The sequence below is a fragment of the Brachyistius frenatus genome, unplaced genomic scaffold, assembly GCF_029030835.1.
Source record: "Brachyistius frenatus isolate BFR_SWC_R1_liver_20210118 unplaced genomic scaffold, ASM2903083v1 Contig_3, whole genome shotgun sequence".
Taxonomy (NCBI): Eukaryota; Metazoa; Chordata; class Actinopteri; family Embiotocidae; genus Brachyistius; species Brachyistius frenatus.
In genome coordinates, this window is record NW_027210602.1 from 10213516 (window position 1) to 10235545 (window position 22030).

A 22030-nucleotide genomic window follows, 5' to 3' on the forward strand; every position below is an offset into this window, starting at 1 on the left:
ATTAGTTGATAAACTAATACAAAAGACTTAAGTCCTTTAACTTTTAGGGTTTTTACTGGAGACAACTGTCATCTTCCATCTGCAAATGATCTCTCCATGTGCATGTAAATGATTGTATTAAACTCCTAGCCTCCTACTGCGGTGCCCACAAGCAAGGCACAAAATGAGACACCTTTTCAAATAGAAGTTTTCAGCATGGAGGATGTAACTGTACAATTTTCAGGTGTGGATTTGGTTGATTTGCTTGTATATGTGTCTCTGTCTGTGAGTGTGTTTCTGTATGACCGTGAAGCAGAAAAATCATGATTCATGGACCATGAAAAAACAACCTCTTTAACTTGGCAGGTTGGCAGATCACTTGTTCCAAACTTATTCAGGAATAATTTTTTGAAATCCAAAGAACTGCGTTTTTACTCTGCTCGAGGATCCATCAAAAGATAATACATAAATCAGGCTGAATTTTGGGTAAATTTGCTTGATAGGCTATAAGAATTAGACAGAGCGGTATCTTTAAACTAAAGAAGCTGAAAGACTGAAACAGATTATTTATGTGATCCTGCACAGATTGTTTTAATAACCTTATTAAAGGGAAAAAGAGAATAGTTGTGAATTTCAATTTGTCACACAGGGACTTTAATTCCTAAAAGCTTCGCAGCATTTGATCCCCTGCAACAGAAAACGTGTTATGCTCCTCAGCGTGTCTTCAGCCCCCAAATGGTTTCCCCTGAGCTCCATCTGTACCCTGATCCTGTCGTGTCATGCGTGTGCAGGTCTGCTGTATATCAGAGCTGATTGTGAAACGAAGATAATCCTTATTATAGTTTAAAGAAATCCATTTTGTCTTCCCAGTGATACAGAGAACATCTCAGATGTGCATGGGTGGGTAAACACACACACACACACACACACACACACACACACACACACACACACACACACACACACACACACACACACACACACACACACACACACACACACACACACACACACACACACACACACACACACACACACACACACACACACACACTGGTCACCATAGATGAGCAGTAATAAAAACCTTGCTGTTAAAGTGCACCAAGTGCCACTTGTAGCGCCTTGTTGCCCTTTTCCTTCACCACTTCGGGCCTTATAACATAAGTCTGTCTCAGAAGGGGTGTGAAGGCGGAGCACAGATGGTTGGTGGAGAGGTGGTCGCCATAGCGACATATGGAGGATGCAAACTCCGGCCGAGGGGCAATTACCTGATCAAAGGCCTGCTGCAACACAAGAATACAGAGGTGTGTGTGAGGGGCCCACAGCTGGCAGCCAGCTCAGACAATAAGCAGGTGTATTATTTTTATTTCATTCATTTATTTATTGGCTGCTGCTAAACAGTACGATTACTCCACAATCTTCTGTCTGTAACAGTTCCCCGTCCACCCTTTTTAAAAAGTTGGTCTAAACTTAACGGTTTTCCACTGTTTGACAGTGTCAGGGTCATACATACATACACGCATATATATATATATATATATATATATATATGTATACACACACACATACTTAATGAGTTTGCTATTCATTCAATTTAATAATCATAGGCAATCTTACCATGTTTTTATATTGTAAGAAGGAAAGAGAAGCAACAGGAATAATACTGTAATACTACTACTACTAATAATAATAATAATACTAATAATAATAATAACATGCATGGAGTTGACCTGAAGGTTCGTTTGCAATTATGGGAACATTTATCCTTCACTGCGGTCGGTCGTGTCGTGATGTACATACTTGTGATTTGTCTTGCTGGTTGTACTTTAAAATCAAAACATTTCAATCTTCATTCAAGTTATATTGAAGAACTTCTAATATATGACAGTAGTCCGTATTGAGTTCTATTGTAACTGTGATGGCATTGTGACAAGTTACCATCTTAGTCTTTAGGTCTTTTCAGTTTCCATGCTCAGTTTAAAATATTTGTTAGATATAATAAAAAAACGAGTTATATTACTTTGATGAAGAAATATTTACATTCAATTTTCAAAAGGGTAAGTAATGTGTGAACTATTACATTTAAATAATAGGCATCCAAACACCAACATTAATTTCAGCTTTCTATTTGTTTCTTAGGTGGAGAAATTTCTTTACTTGCTAACTAAACTTTCCCTGAGAGAATCCAAATTTCATAAGGTCACCTGGAAAGTGTGCAGCACGATACTAAAACCACTTTACCACTCTTTGGACGTGCCGCTGCAGATGCTTGCACATTCACCAGGTTTTCGTTCTCTGCGCTCCCACGGAGAATGCTGCCGAGAGCATTTGGCTGTAAATACGTCTGGATATTGGAGGAGGTGAAGAGCATGGATTAAATTTCATCCATGCGCTCCTGAACTGTGCAGTCATGCTTCCCCTGCAGGGCTGCTGGTGGCGTTTTGCTGTCAGAAGAATTACGTTACGGGATTTCACAACCTCACAGGACACAAAGATACAATAAAGCCTCCTCATCTTATTTTGGATTTCTTCTTGGAGCTGTTGTTAAAGAGCTTCGAGGGAAAGAGCAAAACCGGAGCTGCAGAAAAAAAGAACTATAGTTCTACCAATATGCTGCTATGCTAACTTTAGGTTTTTTTTGTATCTTTACATGGGAAAGACATCTTTACTGCAGTATATGGTGTCTGAAAGTGAGTGGTGGATTCTGTGTTTTGTTGCAGTCACGCTCAACAAGAACAAGGGAATAAATAGGTGTTGTAGGACCTTTATGTGATTGGTGTAGCATCTTTCAATTTTTTGATGGGATGATTTTTTTTGTTTGGGAAAAGTTAGACAATTCCCTTTGGTGCAGTCTGTGTTGCTTTAAAAACATCCATCTCTCTGTTCTTGTGTTGGAACTACAGGAAATGTACTAAAATGTAATGTAATGTAATTACTTGTTTTTCCTGTCACTGTCGAATGTTATAAAGCTCAAATTATATTAAACCAGAAGAGCAGAGAAGAAAACATTTCAAATGCAACAATTTCATTAATAAATATTCTGAAACAAATTGTCATTTATGCCAAATCCAAACTGTCAGTCTATAATCGTCATTATGATTGTCATTTACAAGTGCCTTCATCTTTTTTGTCTCTGGCGCCACTCTCAGGAAAGTTTCTACAAAGTAGGCTAAATATGGTATCAAGCTAAATGAGAAAGTACTGTTTTGCCCTGTAGCCCAAGAGGGTTAGACTGTATTAAACTCAGCAAAATCATTTGGTACTGTGGTTACACATTTATATTTTCCTTTAATTTGCTGACATTATATTAATTCAATTCAATCCAATTTTATTTATATGGTGCCAAATCACAACACCAGTTATTGCAGGGCACTTAACATACAGTAAAGTTGTTACAACAGAACTTTACAACATTAAAAAAAAGGAACCCAAATATGCTCAGAGATGAGTTGGCGTCTGCCTCGACCGGATTACAGCCACCACAAGATACTGGTAATATCAGACCAAGTAAGGTAGAGTACTGAAATGATTAATGGTGCATATTATACATTTAAAATAAACTCTTTTCATTCATTAAGAACATTTTCTGACCTTAATCTATGTCATAGAAATGCATTTTCATCATCTCGTGATATAGGCTGGAGCCAGAAGAGGCCAAAGTTCGATTCCTTTTTAATATAAGGTTTAACACTCCCATGCCTCTTTTGATCAATTTAGTTAATACATTGCTCCTGACTACACTTTTAAAAGTGAAACTTGTGTTTCTTTGGTGATGAAACTTCAATTAATGGGATCATGTGAAACGTAAATTACTGGTGATGTGCAAATGTTTCTCATGGAGCTATAAGATAACTAATGAAGCCTCTGCTGTGGAGTCTTGAGGCTTCAGTGTGCAGCACAGGGCTTCTCCAGCAGTAATGAACTCACGACTGATTATATTTACATCTTTATTAAATTAACTTTACCAACCTGAGGCCTGAGAAAAGCTTTCTTGGACTTTACTTGGGTGCTCAGGCCCTTTAACATTTGAACTTTGGTGCTCATTGGCTGTCTACAGTTTTACATTGAGTGCCTCAAATCCTGATGTCAAATACTGTGTTAGCAAATCTTAACAGCTGTTTTTTAAATACAAATTTTTCAGGGAATTGGGCTTTTACTGTTGCTGTGTTCCAAATGGTGTACTTGTGTACTAACACACTATTCAAGTACCGAAACATGCAGTGCACTACAAGTACCAGAATGACGCACTTAAAACGGTCCAAAAAAGATGTGTGAAACGTCGGACACTTTCCAGCCTAAACTGTCGCCATCTTGGCAACGTAGAGGAAGGGGCTGACGTAAAGAATTTTCAAATTAAGGCATCTGAGGAAGCCGCCGCTGTTCCTGAACACCAAACAAAAGTGTTTTTTTTTTTTTTTTCCACTTCTGCTACTGGACAGATACATCAGTGTGTTTATTGAGGGTGTTAAACAGAGGGCACAAAAACACGTTAATTTCTGGGTAAAATAATGAAAGCTGCAGATATTTTGACGGGTGGCAGCAGTGTGCGGTTTGAAACAACACTACTCTGTCAAAATTCCTGCGCTACACAAGTAAGAGTCCTTTAGTGGATGAGCACTATTTGTTAGTGTACTACAGGAAGTTTGTCATTTGGAACACAGCAAGAGTCAAGCAGAGGACCTCTAAAGCTCACATTAACTGGTTAATCTATTCACAAACAGAAGTATCGATACAAATTTGTTTTATTTTAGATGAGTTATGTGCGTAACTACTTCTTGGCAAACTAGTGTTCACTGTTTTTGTTCATTCACAAGCTGCTCTCCCTTCATAAAACCCAAAGCCAGGTCTCCCTGAACCTGACCCTCTTAATCCCACAGCAGGTGTCAGCGCCGTCGCCTTGTTCCGTTTCACAGGCAGTCATTTTTAGGTGGGACATCAAACAGAGGCTTATTGTTTGTTGCCTTGCTCTTTGATAACTTCTGCAGGTGTTGCTTCTCCAGCGGATTTAAGCACAAGAAGATAAGCTGTTACCTGGACAACCTCGTTGTTCTGTCAGAATGCATTTACTGAGATTTTACATTCGAGCAACATATTTGTTGATAAGGCATAAGAAATGCAAAGTTATGTTTACTTCTGGACCTTATTTACCTTATGTTTCTTATCTAAAATACAAGACCGTCTCCAAAAATGTTGGGACGCTGTGTAAAATGTAAATAAAAAAAAGAATGTGATAATTTGCAAATCATGTAAAGCCCTAGTGAATTGAAAATAGAGCAAAGACTACATATCTAATGCTGAAACTGAGAAATGTTATTGTTCTATGACAAATATATGCTCATTTTGGATTTGATGCCAGCATGTTGGACTGACTCTTGTGAACACTGTGTAGCTATATAGTAGGGATGAATTCAGAGGAAAGATATTTTCACCAGCAGCATTACATTTAATCACTGATTTTTTTTTGTGTGACTGTTTCTCCCATAATAGATTTGTTCATTCTTTCTTTTCCGTTTCTAAACAATAAAAAGAAACTCCAACAGGGTAAACAATCCTTATTAAAAATGCTGAAAGCACAGCATCATTTAAAAACAGCAAGGCATGTGTCACTGTGCAGAGCAATTTCCAGGCGTTCTCACTCAGAGTTAATACGGATGGATCAATCCGTGACATTTTCCATCTGCCTTTTGAATCGACTGTCTGGGCATTTTGAGACACATGTCTGGAAGATGGAAGTCTGTTTTTATTGTTCAAAGCTAACACCAATCTTCTCAGGATTATGACTGCATGATTCCACCATTAACTGAGAGTTACCTTTCAGCATTCCCTTATGGTTTAATATGATTCTTGTTGGTAAGTTATCAATAAAATGCTGCATTCAGCTTTTGATAAATTCTTCTTTATTTTTCTTACTTTTAATAAATTGTATGAAATACCATCAGTAAACTAAACTCAGCAAGTTGTCTGTGTTCCTAAAATCCGATTTTTTGTTTTTAATTTCATTTGTGTCCAGAAAAAACATGAATTAGCCAAAAGGAGTTACAGCGGGTGATGTGCTCCTTCAACTTGACCACATGTTTACCATCCTGCTGCTGTAAATACAAAGTACCATCTAATGTATATTAATCCACCACTATTCCCCAAACGAATGGGACTATCTACTAATGTAATGTTTGCTAAACACACAGTGGCCAGTGGTTTTAGTGCATTAATGAGCCTTCTTTTGTAAAATAAAACTATGTACTTGTGACCTTTGTGACGTCTGACGTTTTTAAAATCTTGAACCAGTATGAAGCCACAGACAGGGTATGGAAGTCTGTGAAGTAATTAGAGAGGCACGAACACATGGTTGGTCTTCAGTTATAGCACCCTTAGTCGTCCAGTTGTATGAAACTTGGGGATCCTCCACAGCATTGCATAAAGATTGGTCAATTTTGTGATATTCAGACGTTGCATTTGCAAGACATAAGACATCTACTGAACATATATGTTTAGATGAAGAGTTTTTCACATGTAAAATGAAAATCGAGTTTTGTAATGACTGGTCAAGCAGTTGCTGCGGTCAAAGGAAGGTTTCTCAGGAAATGGAGGAACAGTAGCACAATTTGATGCAAGACCAGTGGAGTAAAGAGGCAGATGAATTCACAACAAAACAATATGGTTCCTGCAACTTGTACAAAACAGCAGCAAAGCAGAAGACCCTGCTGGCAGCATGATGCTATGGGAGTGTTTCTCAGTGGCAGGGACAGATAGATTGGTCAGAACTGAGGGAAGGATGAATGGATTCACACTCAGAGAGGTTAGATAAAACCTGCTCAGTGCAGTGACCTGAGACTGGAGCGGTGGTTCACATTTCACCATGACAGTGAAGCAAAGTAAACAGCCAAGACGATGTTGGAATGGCTTCAAGTAAAAATCTCTGACCGTCTTTGAGTGGCCAAGCAAAAAGCCCAGACTTAAACCATGTAGAACATCAATACAAATTCCTAAAGATGGCAGTTCAGAGACTTCCCATCCAATCTGAGGGAGCTTAACAGGATCTGAGGAAGAATGGGATAAACTGCTCAATTCTAAATGTGCAAAGCCTGCAGAGACTTAACCAAGAAAACCTGAACTTGAAATTGCTGCAAAAGAGGCTTCTGACTGAGAACCTCGGGACACTATGCTGGGCCATTTATCCCGACATCCTAACTGCACCCAGGTATGTCAATAAAACCAGGCAGGCTCCCAAAAATACATCTCTTGGAGGCCTATCATCCATCCATCCATCCATGATCTATACCTGCTTTATCCTGAACCGGGTCATGGGGGGCTGGAGTCTGAAGCAGACAGGCTACCAGTGATATACTGTGAAATTATTTTCAGAAGGACCACCAGGACTGGACAGAAGGCATCAATTTAGCTAATAACACCCTAATGACCTTTGAAAAAAAAAAATCAAATTACTTTGTATTCATGGGTAAATTGACGTTTTTCACTGGGGGTCTATTGGAGCCAGAGGCTATTAGGAGCCAGCCCCTAGTGGTCCTGAGGGGTATTGCACTTTCAGGAACTTTCACATTGGCTTCAATTGTTACACCCGGAAAAAAGTAGCTCCTATTTATTTTTGATTGATTCTGGTAATAGTATAGTTTATTTTCCTGTCAAACATATAATACACATTTACACCAAATTCCTGACTTTGAATATCGATCGTTTCATAAGAAAATCTATAGTAGAAGAGAAACGTTTGGGATCAGAATTACCAATATTTTTGTATCAATCTGCACACCAATAGCCAAAATCAATACTCTAGTGGTAGCAGACGTTCTGCTCACTCACTGTGTGTCGTGTTATGAGTGATGCACGAAATTGAGACCCACCAGAGCATTCAGACTGAGACACACCTGTAGAAATCCACTTCCAAATTTGCAAAAGTTGCATTTCATGTGTTTTTTGCTGTTCAGACTTTCAATAATCGATCTGGATACAACAAAAATACAGATTTGGGTTGGCAGTGTGAAGAAGGCCTCAAATTCACATAAGTTGCTTTAGGTTTAAGCATAAAAAAATCCCCTGGTTAGGAAAAGATCCTGGTTTGGGCTAAACATGATACAGTCGTAATTTGGTTTAGGTAAGCCATCAACACTGCGTGGTTTGGGCGAAGTAAGTTACTTAATGTAAGTGGCTGAGTTAACACTAATGCGAGCCGAGTTCCCAGACTGTTATCACAGTGAAAAAAACGGAAGGTCTGAGTGAAGGTCGGTGCAGCCAGGATAATTTGTTGCATCATCCTGGCGACTTGGGTGCAACTAATACACATCTATTTATTTACTTAAGAAAACAATGCAAGTGTTCAAAATTCAGTGGAAGTGGGGTTGCATTAAAACAGGCCCAACTTGCTCTTAATTAAAAAATAGGTCAGTTTAAGTTGACATGACTCAAAAAAGTGACTTGATTGTAATGAATGTTGTAAAAAAGTAAAATAGAAAGAACTGTCAGAGTTGTTTTTTCTGCTTTCCACAGCTAAAGGTCAAGTTAGCAGAAATTCTCACTTTGCAATGAATCACGTCCAAGACTCCAAACTATCAATCCTAAATGCCTGTAATCCTTCTTTCCTCTAATTAATGCATGTTGGCAGTTTTTACTGTGCAGCTACTGTAGCACAGCTCATTGTTTCCTCAGATTGGAGGCATTTTCTGAGCTGTTTCTTTGAGACAGGGTCCCTCCCTGTTTCACACCCCTCTCTGGATTCTCTGTGTTCCCTCCGACGGTCTCTGGTTCTGCATCAGACTTACTTTGTAGTTCCGTCACTCACAGTTTTAAATTATAACTGAAGTTTTCCTTTTTCATAAAAACAACAACAAAAAAAAGAGTATTTCTGACATGAATTAAAAATTTTCACTTTAATACATTCAAAAGCTTGCACAACAGTTAACTAACTCCCTGAGTCACGGTACAACTTCTGAATACTTTATTCCTTAGCGGTCAAACTAAGACTTTACACAGCTGCACAGATTGAGGATTCTCTGAAGACAACAAACATCTGAAGACAGATGTCAAAGCCTGTTGACATCTGTCTTTTTCTTCTATGATAATCTTACCTTGGCTTTAACAAGCTGTTAAGATGAATTTTCCCTCAATATTTAACAATTTTTTTTTTCAGCTGGTCTCTCATTTATTATTCATCAATAGTTTGAAAATTCATGAGGAAAACTGTTTCAGTTGATGGCTGTTTGTGGCTTTCTGCATGCCAGGGTGAAAACGGAAACCTTGAGTGACATTCCTCTTTCGTCTTTTCTGTATCCAAGTCTGCAAATGAGGCCGTTGTCTCCATACTAAAACCCAGTTAATTCAATCTGTGCATGTTCTGCTGCATTGTCTCTGAATTGGTTGTAAGCTGAACAGGAAAGATATTTGTAACAATATACTGCAGAAGCAATTAAATAAAATGAGGCAATGTCAAGCAAGGATGAATATGAATGTGTTTGTGTTCGAGATGTGATTATTATTAATTGGAGGTTTTCATCTCAAAATGTTACTCATTCATTTTAAGAATGCTCATAGAAATGCTTCGCACAGCAGGAAAAAGTCTGCATGAGGAAATTGTTCACTGAAGAGAAGGTTGCTGTTCCATTTTCAAAAGCAACTAATTCAAGTATTTTTTAAAATTTAATTTCTCCTTTTTACATGTGAAGCACTTGTTAGATCTGGTTTATAATTCCCGCACTCATTCCCAAGTAATACTTTTAACAACAGCGATTGAAATCAGGTAAAATAAATATACTGCCGTTTACAGGCAAAAGAAAGTAATATCTGTTGTGTGTTTAACTTTTTGTGCCCCCTGCAGACAACAAGTGGTACAGCTGCAGGATGTTTTTCCCTTTTAGTACATAAAACTATCACATTTCTCTTTCTAAAGATCATGCTTAGAAGAAGAGTTTCACATCTTGTAATTTAAAAGTGGTTATTAATCTTTGCTACTGAAGAGGGCAGGATCAATGCTACTACCTGATTTAATGTCATGAATAGGAGATTCAGGATTCATTTTTATATTTTTTTCAACAAAGAATATCGGACGATGTCACATTAAAAGTCTTCACTTGTGTGAATAATCAAATTGAAATATAAAATAGAATGTTTTTCACCCCACAACGAAACTCACTGTATCCATAGCACCCAATATACTTTCCTCTTTCTTGGTTAAATTACATGTTCCAGATCTCGTAATTACAACATTTTTGAAAAAGCAAGGTCCACAATTTTTTTTACCTTTTTGTGACTTATCGGCAATACCTTTTTTAAGGACCGATTTGGCATTCCCTTGCAATATGTTTTACATTACCTCGCAATACATTTTGCTTGTCCTTTTCTTCTTCCTTTCCTTTTGCGCTATATGTCTGCTGGTCCTCATGAACAGTGTTTAACTGTCCGCTAAAAATATGTTGTTGTTCCACAGGAGTGGCCGATAAGTACTTCATTATTTTTAAAAAATGTACACCATTTTCTTTGCGTTTATTACCCCTAAACTATTGCAGTGGGAGCTCAATTGTAATTTTCTGGAATGTACCTCATGTTTCATTTGTTGTAAAACTTTTTAGGTTAATTTTCCTCCCTGAAATTAAACCAAAAAGAGTTTTTTGTGAACAAACATGACTAATCGTCGACAGTCTGCTGAATCATAAATCTGACCCTGACTGCCAATAAATGACTGTTTGTCCCAGAAGCCCTCGAATCAAAGTGCAGATTCTTGGTGATTGCATCTGTCTTCTCACTTTTTAATCACTGCTATAACAGTGAGAGGAAATGGCTTTTGTTCGCATTGCCCTCAGTGTTGTTACCTCTGCACGATAACAAATACGGGGCTAGAACAGTGACATTAAAGTTTGATAAACAAAACCTGAAAATGAAAAATAAATCATTGCCATCATCATGGCATTGAAACACTTGGCAGGTAAGAGTGATGCACTTCATTAATATGCTAATTATATGGAAATGATGTGTACGTCTCATGCTCCTTGCCCCTTCACTCAAACTTCTCTCTACGCCAAAATTGTAACAGAAAATTGCAACTGAAAAACAGAAGATTGGAATTGTAACCTGTGACATTGAACAAATACTGAGCGCAAAAAAAACTGACAAACAGGAAATGAAAATCTAAAGATGAAAGATGGAAATCACATCGTACTGCAAAAAACATCAAAAATAAAATACAGTAATAAAATGAAAAATTATGTTTCTTTTAATGACTGTGTTACTTTTCAGGAAACTTTTTTTTATTAAGTACCAATACAACTTTTAATGCAAGTATTTCAATGCCAATGATTCCTCTTTTCAGTTTCAGGGTTTTCTTTTTGTGCCAATGCCGATCTTACTTTCATTGTCAAACTTTAATGTCACTGTTCCAGGCAAATAATATTCTACCACCGATAACAACACTATCACTTACTCAGGCCACTGAACTCTGTTGGGAAGCAGCTCTCAAACATTCTCTGCCAGGGCGAGGGCCAAGGACTCAACCTGCAGCAGGGTCCCACCAGCCCTGTGTGCATGCTTGGATTACTGTATGAGCATACTAACATGCCCTAGGGCCCAAAGGGTCAGAAGGCACCTACCACTCTTCTTGTTTGAGGGGACTTCTCAAAAGTGTTTTCATATATATGTACTGCACGGTGCAAAAGTTTAGGCACTACAAGTAAAAAGATGCTTTCAGAAAGGATACCATGGATAGATTTTATTTATGAAAAATCTAAGTCAAGTCAAACAGTTGATGACCACTCCTTGCCTTCATAGCAGCATCAGATGTAATTGTGCAACATTTTTCAGTACTTGGCATGTAGATTGTATCAAGTATCTTGTCACGGTGGATGTTAAATTATTTGGTTAATTTATGGCAAAAGTTTTTCATTTAGTTAATCCGGTATGTATTTATTTTTCTTTGTAATTACATTTGCATTTAATTGTTTTCAATTTAGTGGGTGTCTTGATTACTCTTTTACACACATCTATCAAACAAATGATGTGATGCAATCATGGCAACATGAAGCATAAGCTCAAGGCAATGTTTCAAACATCTTGTAAAATCCACAAGAATTGAATCTATTTCATAGCAAAATTCAATTAAAGCTAATGCTAGTTTCTAATTGAGTGCTCACTGTATTTTCAAGGAAAAAAAGATTGAGGATAATCCTGGAGGTCTGAATGGTAATGACGCCATTTTGTGATGGACAAAGCATACAACCACGAGTTTAACTTTCATGCTTTTCTCCTAAACAGGTTTCTAACAATTAACATAAGGTTTAGGTAAAGAAACTTCCACTGTTGGTCTGTCACACAGTGCTTATATCAACCTTCAAGAAGAGACAATCCTATCCAATGAAACAAAACTGAATATAGCTAAGATGTTTTGGTCTAAACTTCCATTTTCTTGCACAATTCTGCTTCGTTTTAAGGAACAGTACATAAATCAGCTCATCGGCTGACAAAGTTCAAATGTCATTTTTTGAAGTTTTGGAAAGCCACCAAAATATCTACTTCAAATATCTTGCATGTACACATAATATAGCAAACAGTATCCAATCAAGCATCTAGTAATCCTTGGATGGTTAGAGTCCATGAGTCCAAAACGTATTTGATAATCACTACAAGGGATGATCAAAAAGTTCTGAGACTGCTGCTGTGACGCCTGAATGGGGTGAGGCACAGTGACGCTGAGCAGGGTGAAGCAATAACCTTTGTTAGTAAGTACTCCAACATCCGCACCTGAGTTAGTTACCTAAAACTTGAGCTGAGAGCACACATCACATTTGTTTTCAGATATTTGAGAAACAAAAAGAAGTAGAAGGGAGCCACATCTGACAGGTGTTGTTGAGGACGCCATGTTGGAGAACCAAGGTGCCATCAGGCCGCAGTTCAAGTCATTCACAGCGAATGCTTTCCCTCAGATGCTTCTCAACACTACAGCAGAACTCATTGATGACAGTCTGACCCTGGAGGATGAATTCATGCTGCACAACCCTGCGAATTCTGAAGAAAAACCCATCTGGTTTCCCTCCTGACCTGGCACCCCTCTTTCGGTCATGGACAGGGATGCTCTGTTTTAAAATGCAAATGCCCCTCCAAACACCTCACCCAGCTCATTGGTTCATAGGCTTTCTGAAGCAATTCAAGGATCTCTGTTTCCAATTTCCTGAGTTGGGCACAAAATGTAATATGTGCTCTCAAGTCCATGGTAAGATTGCGAATGCAGACATGCAAGTGGTCACAAAGACGTGTTTAACTCAGGTGCTGATGTTGACCAAGTGAAATAACTTGGAATACTTACTTATGAAATGAGCTTTCCTCTACTTTAGTTAGCTTCCTCATACCCACGGTATTACCGCACAAAAGTGAAGGACAGAAGTAGTCTTGGAACTTTTGGATTACCCCTCGTACAATCGACAGTCATGTTTTTGTGAAAGTTCAGAGAGAGGAGTGTTCAAACAGAATGACTGTCGATTGGCTGGAAAGGCTGGAGAGCCTGGAGGGCCTGAAAGCTCCAATCCGAGAGTAAACATCTGCATCTGAGCAGGCACCCCACGACAAGTGAGGGCTCGGTGGGGTGGTGTGGATCACAGGCAGGGGAAGAGGAAGAGACAGGACACGAGGTGTCTGAGGGAGAGAAGGCGGAGGGTGGAGGGGTGGGGTTGGTAGGACAGGAGGTGGGGGGAGTGGCAGGGGAAGTGGAGGAGACACCGGTGGGGGTGACACTGGGGTGATGTCAGGAGGTGTCACTGTGGTTAAGCTTTGGACAGGTGCAGCAGCTTCAGTGACGGTCCCATTCTTGGCTGGCAGGTCCTGGCAAGGTGTGGGCTGTTTGAGTGAGTAGGTGGCAGTGTGGTAGAAGCTGTAGTACTCCAACGCGTGCCTCGCCCTCGCCAACCTCAGCCTGCAACACCAAACAAACGTGGCACAATGTCAACACAAGTTCTTTCTTTTCTATCATTGTCACTTGATATTAAACAGTTTAGAATATTGTGTGGGATGGGAACATTGATCAAAATCTCATGTCGTTGCATCAGGTGCAGCGTGGCAGTCAGGACATTCTTCAGACTGAGGGAGGAAGGAGACAGGGAGCCACACTTCGTTCAAAGCTGAGAAAGTGCAGGCCACCCTCACCGGCAAGTGACAACAACATTTCTATGTCTTTTCAAAACAGGTGGTTCTTAAAGCTTGTGGCACACTGGCTAGTCACACAGTTAGTTTGTGAACTGCTGTCGGTATGGCGCTAACCTCAAACATACTAGCCAACATTATGTTAGATAACTCTCCGAACTATGTGACCGGATTCTATTCTGTTTCTATGTCAGAGGAGTTTAACACACCTTTACATGGCCGTAAATGTTCTCGGTTTGATTCCCTAATAGACAGACTTCTGCTGAATGTCATTGTCTTTTTTTGCATTTCCTATCTATTTCCAATTTCTCTAGCAAATTACATAATTGAATACCCCAAAATTCTTATCATGAAAATTGCTGTGTTCAAATGGGTTCCTATTGACCATGGAGACGTGAAGGGTCTCGTGGTATTCATGACGTTGGGACTTGAAATATTCTATAAGCCTCAAGTTCACAAGTTTTGACGTGTTTGCTGACATTTACGGAAATGTAGAGTGTGTCTTTGTAACTTAGATAATAACCTACACCAGAGAAAAAGCTTGATCTTCCCAACGGTCTCATCTTTTCCTTTGCTGTCTTTGCATTTCCTGCATTACGTTATCCCAGTTAACTTGCTAAATTATTAGACTCTATGGCTTCCAGATGCCATGTTGCTGTTGCCTGGCATCTGTGTTTTTACGACTTAACAACTTGAACAGTAAGCATGCGGTGCACACGACTTCCTATTTTGTAACCACGAGCTCTCAAGTCCCATTTGAATGCACCAATAGTTACAGGTAATAAGTACAAAATTTTCTATTTTAGTTTTGCCTGTCAGCTCGAAAAGAAGTTTTGGCATGATGATGGCACTAATTTAAAAAGGAAACCAATGTTTAAACCCTGAACAGAGCATACATGTGTACATGAATGTATGATTTCAGTCTGGACTGGAACTATTCAGTTGCCGGCATTGCCATCCCAAAATGCACGCAGTTAGCAAGGTTAAAATTGACTGGAAAACCCGACCTTTACATCCACTTAGCATAGCTAAAGGTGGTGAGACAATGGCCTTGTATTCTCCACTTTGCTGCCATGTTTGTGTCTCAGCTGGTCAAGACACAGATACAATGTATATAGAGTACACTTGAAAGTTACCAATCAGACATTCATTTTCTTTTAACATAAAGAAGCTATAAAGAAAACAGAAAGAGGAAAAACAGCAGAGAAAATATGTCAGATCTGGAGAAGTAATCTATATCAAGTATGTATGTTACATCATATTACTCTTTTGCACACCTGTGTCTCAGCTGTAAGAGTCTGTACAGCAGAAGGAGGATTACAGCTCCTGCCAGGGTCACCAGAAGCACTGCCAGCCTCATGTCGAAGCTCCAGCACGATTTCCCTGTAGATCCAGGTGAGCTGCAGCTCCTGGGGGGCTGTGGGGTCTGCAGCTGGGGGGGTTCCCCCATCCCCCGCTTCGGATTGATGATGGCTCTGAACAAGACGGGCTGGATTGTGTCCAGCAGGATTGGGTGGCGGTTCCTGAGTAAAGCAGTCTCAGGCTGGGGAGGGATCTGGAGAGAGGTGCTGCCAGTGACCTGATGACCAAGCTGCATCGCTGCCAGGTTTGAGAAGGAGTGGTGGAGTGTTGCTCGATACAAATCAGTTGTCCATTCTTTCTCAGAAGTCCCCAAGGTTTGGCCTGTGGCAGCTCTGCAACATAAAAAAGTTCTCAATCGCCTCATATTTTCAAAACAAGACTTGATATGATATAGATAGAAACCTTCTCTCAGTGCCATTTTTTATCTGATACTGATACAAACACTTACAATCCTACTTTTGTGTCCTCAAGAAGTTTTACTTTTCTCCTTGCTGCCATGATGTGGAAGTGGGTGTATCAATGGTGTGTCAGTACATGGTGACATCATTGTGGTTACAGTTGCAACTGACCACACCACACCACACAAACTTTAATTTCAACCAGAGAGAAACGCAGAATAGTGTTTTTAACCAGTGTTCATTTACTCTTTGATGGCTTAAAATGCCGTAGATTAAGTTAAGGTCCTTTGTGGAGTTTTCTTACAAACAAACTAATGTGATATTCAGCATTTCTGACTAAATTAAATCTGCAGTTCCTTCCAAATTAAACAATTGCAAAGCCCTGTTTTTCATATTAAAACTTTAGGTACGTGATTCAAAAAAATTGATTCTGGCCACTTGGAAGCCACATAAACAAGTTGCAATGATATTTAGTCATCTTCTGTTTCACTGCTTTGGCAGGAACATGCGCTTCCTGTTGCGATACTTCTGAAAACTGTCATCAGTATTGTGTATTGTTTACTCCCGGTAAACACAAAAATCAGGGACACAAACATTCAACATTTCTCTACAGCGCCTCTAGTGGTCAAAAACTCCACAGGGTACCTTTTGAATTAAAACAACTTAAACAATGATGAAATATATTTAATGGCTAATTATCTAACTTTGTTTGTCTTTTGACAAATTAATTGATTTCAGTGTTTTAAAGAGAACGGAATGAACATATTTACTTATTATAAGAAAAACTAAGTATTAGATATGTGGGAAACGAGAAATAGAAACATGGCATTTATGAATAGAACTTTAAAACTGGAACTTCCTTTATACAATTTTTTATAAGAAATGTTAAACTTACGTCATTCAAACGTGACATCGTTGTAGGTAAATTCATTAGAAAAATGAACAAAACAGAAAAATGAACAGACACACGAGTTGTGGTGAAGAACTGTGCTGCGTTTCAGGACAATCCTGAATCCTGACTCCACACAAATAGGGAGGAAGCCAGTGAAAACAGCAGGAAACAGTGCACTTCCCCAACACACAATACAAAAATGTGATTGGAGAACACTTCCTATCGCCATGGTTACAGGAAACTGGTCAAGGATATCTTTTTTAAGGACATGAGTGCGAGTCTGAACAAAACATTCAGATATGAGCTCAGACTGAGAATAACAGAAAACATGGAGTCTGTTGACGAGAAGTAAGAGGTATTTTTCTTCAAGTACTTTGGATAAGCTCTAATCTCTGCCATCAATATTACTGCACATCATGCACCCATGTCAGACAAAAAATAAAATGAGTTCTGTGTTAAAAGGCTTTTCAAGGCTTTTTCACTTCAATATTTAAGACAACAAAAAAACAAAGAGCAGTGAGACCACATATATACCATACCTGACCTTTAAATCACAGGCTTCTCTGGGTAAAAGAAGTAAACCAATAAAAGCAGTTTCAAAGTAAAAGGGACACTGCTGTTTCGGTGCCACTGAGTCGGCCCACATTAGTCCTGGCCGTGCAACAAATGCAGAGAGATGGCGGCTGCCACGAAAGGCCTGCTATCTGATTGAGCCAGTATTCAGGGGAGGCTTAAATGACACACGGGCACAGAAAGAGGCCCACTCCAATGCAAGTCTAGCTCTCATTTATCTGTCTAATAAGTTTTCATGCCGGGCCAAGCCAAAAAGGAGAAACTAAGCTCTCGCTCAATATCCCTGCCTGGCACTCTCACAATCCTCTGATATTGAAGAGGGGAGTAATATTAAAAGATCCCTTATCAGAGGCCCAATTGTAGTTCAGATGGAGGGATGTGGGAGGTGGGAGGGGAGTGATCTGCCCAGAAAACCTGCCAGAAAAGGATTCAGATACTGTTTCTTAAAACCACAACAATGATAACAAAAATACATGTCTTCACAAGGATTTTTCCAATTATTTTATTCATTCCCAATGTCTCTTTACCGTCATATTACTAGGATACTCTCTGTTTTTGCAGAGCATCATAAGTAGGGAATGGACAACATAAAATGAACACCCCTAAAGCATTACGTAGTTAAACAACTGGCTACTGAAGCATTTCCTTTACACTGATGAGGAATCTCTTGTGGTTGTATAATCAGCACAAATCAACAGTAAAAGGAAAAATAGTTCACTAAAAAATAAATCTCACAGGGTTCCCACAAGATGTACTGTCATCAAGTTGCCACTTGACTTTTGTAAAATTAACTCAACACACTGAGCTGCTTAAAAAAAACAATTTACATTCAGGTAACTGTGTTTTTCAGTGCAATGTTCTCATAAAAACATTATATTTTTATCAGTCCAAGTACTCAAGAGGGACGAAAACGCTGTTGTGTTTGTCCAGTTCGTATTAATACAGTATGTACAAAAAAAATGCACACGCATTATATGCAAAAGCAATGATGAAGGTAGACAATAATGCTGATCATGATGATGATATGATGATGTGGCGCAGGTGGTGATGATGATGGTGACGATTCCACCGAGATGGATGATGAGGATGAGGACTTGATGCGAATGAGGAATAACAAAGTTGACAATGATGATGATGATGATGATGATGATGATGATGATGATGATGATGATGATGATGATGATGATGATGATGATGATGATGATGATGATGATGATGATGATGATGATGATGAGGCTGCTGATGATGACAATGTGAGTTGGTATGTTGGGGACAATGATAATGACAACAGAGATGATGATACTAGTAATGACAATGATTAAAACAGTGTTATTGATAACGATGATGAGGGTGTGTATGATGACCACGATGACGACAGCCATGAGGAAGATGAGAGTGAGAATAGAGATGACATAACGTGGGTGATAATGATGGTCACGTTGATGAGGCTGATGATGATAATGACGGGATGATGATTGTGACAAAGACAACATCCAGGATGAGGATGCACTAAAGATGTCAATTAGGACGATGATGAGGATGATGATGGGGAAGATGACAGTGATAGTGATGATGACAAAAAGTTGACAATGATAACATTATTGTCACCACCTGCTGCAGGGACAGCGGAGCACTTTCTCCAAAAGATTCCTCCAGCTCCGCTGTCACAAGGACAGATACAGGAGATCATTCCTGCCGACTGCAATAAAACTGTACAATAACTCACCTCTGGCAAAATAATACTGTTGACTGTGTTTCTTGGTTGTTTGTATATAATATATATAGATATATACTGTACTGTATACACTGTATATACTGTGCATTTTATATTTTATATTTATATTTTATATTTTTACTGGTATTTTACTGCTATTTTATTGCTTTTCTATTATTCTATTATTATCTTATTACTTCTGTATGCTGCTGTGGCGAAAAAAAATTCCCCTCGGGGATTAATAAAGTAACTACCTAACCTAACCTAACCTAACCTAACCTAACCTAACCTAACCTAACCTAACCTAACCTAACCTAACCTACCTAACCTAACCTAACCTAACCTAACCTAACTAACCTAACCTAACCTAACCTAACCTAACCTAACCTAACTAGCGATGATGGTAGTGACAGTGTGATAAGATGATAATGCTCTAAAGATGTTGATGAGATGATGATGACAATGTTTGCAATGACAATGAGGATGTGCTAAAGATGAGGATGATGAGGAGGATGTGTGATGATGATATTGTGATGATGATGAGGATGTTGATGTGTGATGATGATATTGTGATGATCAGGACGGTGATGTGTGATGATGAGATTGTGACGATGATGATGAGGATGGTGATGTGTGATGATGAGATTGTGACGATGAGGATGAGGATGGTGATGTGTGATGATGAGATTGTGACGATGATGATGAGGATGGTGATGTGTGATGATGAGATTGTGACGATGATGATGAGGATGGTGATATGTGATGATGAGATTGTGATGATGATGATGAGGATGGTGATGTGTGATGATGAGATTGTGACGATGATGATGAGGATGGTGATGTGTGATGATGAGATTGTGACGATGATGATGAGGATGGTGATGTGTGATGATGAGATTGTGACGATGATGATGAGGATGGTGATGTGTGATGATGATATTGTGATGATCAGGACGGTGATGTGTGATGATGATATTGTGACGATGATGATGAGGATGGTGATGTGTGATGATGAGATTGTGACGATGATGATGAGGATGGTGATATGTGATGATGATATTGTGATGATGATGAGGATAATCATCCTCGTCTTTATAAAGATATTTTGATGACAATGTTAATAATAAGGATGATGAGGATGATGAAGATGATGCGTTGAAGCTGATGGCACCAGCAGTGGTGCGATGAAGACACTGTGGTGTGAATTCGGTGGAGAGAATCCTCCAGTTAACGATCTCAGACATGTAAATCTATTCATGAGCTCTTAATGTGAAGAGCTAATGTGGCCGTTTTCATGCGAATGTGGAGCCGCGGTTCTGACAGGCTGAACGAGCCGGCAGACGGCTGAAGTAGGAGTTCAGTGATTGGACTGTTTTTGTGTGTGTGTGTGTGTGTGTGTGTGTGTGTGTGTGTGTGTGTGTGTGTGTGTGTGTGTGTGTGTGTGTGTGTGTGTGTGTGTGTGTGTGTGTGTGTGACTAAAGACTACCAGGAAGCTGTTAAGTGCTCTTTGACTGGCCACTGTTAAATACTGTTCATGGCATCCAGCTCACTGCAGCCGCCTCCAAAAGCCTTCAAGTATGATGACGTATGGGCGAGTTTGTCTTCATAGAGAATCACACGAGGAACTGGATGCAGAACATAATTCATCTTTGTCCAGTTTTACTATGGTGGTAATGTTGACAGAAACTGTAGCTTTGGTCTGAATGATGTTTAGTAAAACATCACACAGGAATTTGATCTGAGTAGTGAACTGCGAAGCCAGATTAATGGGTTAGCGAGGTATGTTGAGACTAAAGCCAGTGTTGGTTATGTCACAATGGTAATTTATGCAGCAAACTTAACCTGGTCCGGAGCAGGTTATGTTGGGGATATCGGATCAATCAATTCTCTCTGAAAATTGTCACCACCAATCAGAGAAGATCCTGTGGCGCTCGGTGCGAAGAGTGAGACAGTCCTGAGGAGTAGGACAGTGAGAGTGTGTTTGGTCAGATGCCGCAAACACCTCCTCTTTTCTGTGAATGTGCTCAGAGCCGAAAGCAGAGAGCCTGAGAAAGCTGATAACCACCATCGTAGTACCGATTATCTACTGAAAAGACAGTCAGGAGTAACACCTCAGTACCTCAATATCTCCCTCCTGGATATCTCAGCATTGATCGACTGCAGGGATTGAACTCTTGATCTGTGTAATGTGTCCCAGTCTGGACTACCCACCAGGCCAGCTCTGCATGTGCCGATTAAAAGAGAAGGAGCTCTAATTGTTTAATTGATGTGCAAATTGTTGTTGTTAACAGCTGGACGCCTCACAGTCCTCACAGTCCTCACACTCCTCCTGACTCCACATCAGTCAGTCTGGGTTCTGGTGGCTATCTTCGCTCTCACATGTGTGTCTGTGGCCTCGAGCTTCATGCTGTCAGATCAGCTTTCCACGGCAGACAGCACAAGGTCATCAGATGAAGACCCTCGGCTGGAGCTGCCAAGGGGTCGCTCAGCTGTCCACACTCATTTTCAGTCAGCCGTTGTCCTGCTCTCACCAGCCATCACGGTGGCACCCCTCTGCAGCCAGCAAACCCTCATCTGTCAACACTTTGAGTCATAGCTAAATATCCTCTTAAAGCATGAAGCCTCATATTGTGGGAGAGTCATTGTTAAATTGGTGTGTAACTATCAACATCAGTTTAATCTCCAAGCACTCAATGTAGAAGCATTTCAGTCTTTCAGGAGCTGAGGGTGTGCAGATTTACTTGTTCTTATATGTATTGCCATAGTTTTATTAACCAGCCCATTATATCCTCAATTAATCATATAGTCAGAAAACAGTGAAATACACCACAATTTCTCAAAGCCCAAAGTGATGTCATCACTTATGCTGTTCCAAGGATATTTAGTTTACTGTCAAATGACGGAGAAAAACTAAAAATGCTCATAAACAAGAAAATGGAACAAGTTAATATTTGTCAGTCTTGCTTGGAAAACAAGCAAAGT

The 22030-nt window shown here is 39.5% G+C and overlaps 1 protein-coding gene across 1 annotated transcript; it reads right to left on the minus strand.

Moving 5' to 3' along the window:
* Positions 1–11674: 11674 nt before the first annotated feature.
* Positions 11675–16847, minus strand: LOC138625973 (uncharacterized). The gene is made up of 3 exons (XM_069707338.1): positions 16765–16847; positions 15387–15803; positions 11675–13882 (listed from the first exon to the last, which is right to left on the minus strand). Exons 1-3 carry the CDS (start codon positions 16767–16769, stop codon positions 13417–13419), a joined length of 888 nt encoding a protein of 295 aa, XP_069563439.1. The 5' UTR covers positions 16770–16847; the 3' UTR covers positions 11675–13416.
* Positions 16848–22030: the final 5183 nt, after the last annotated feature.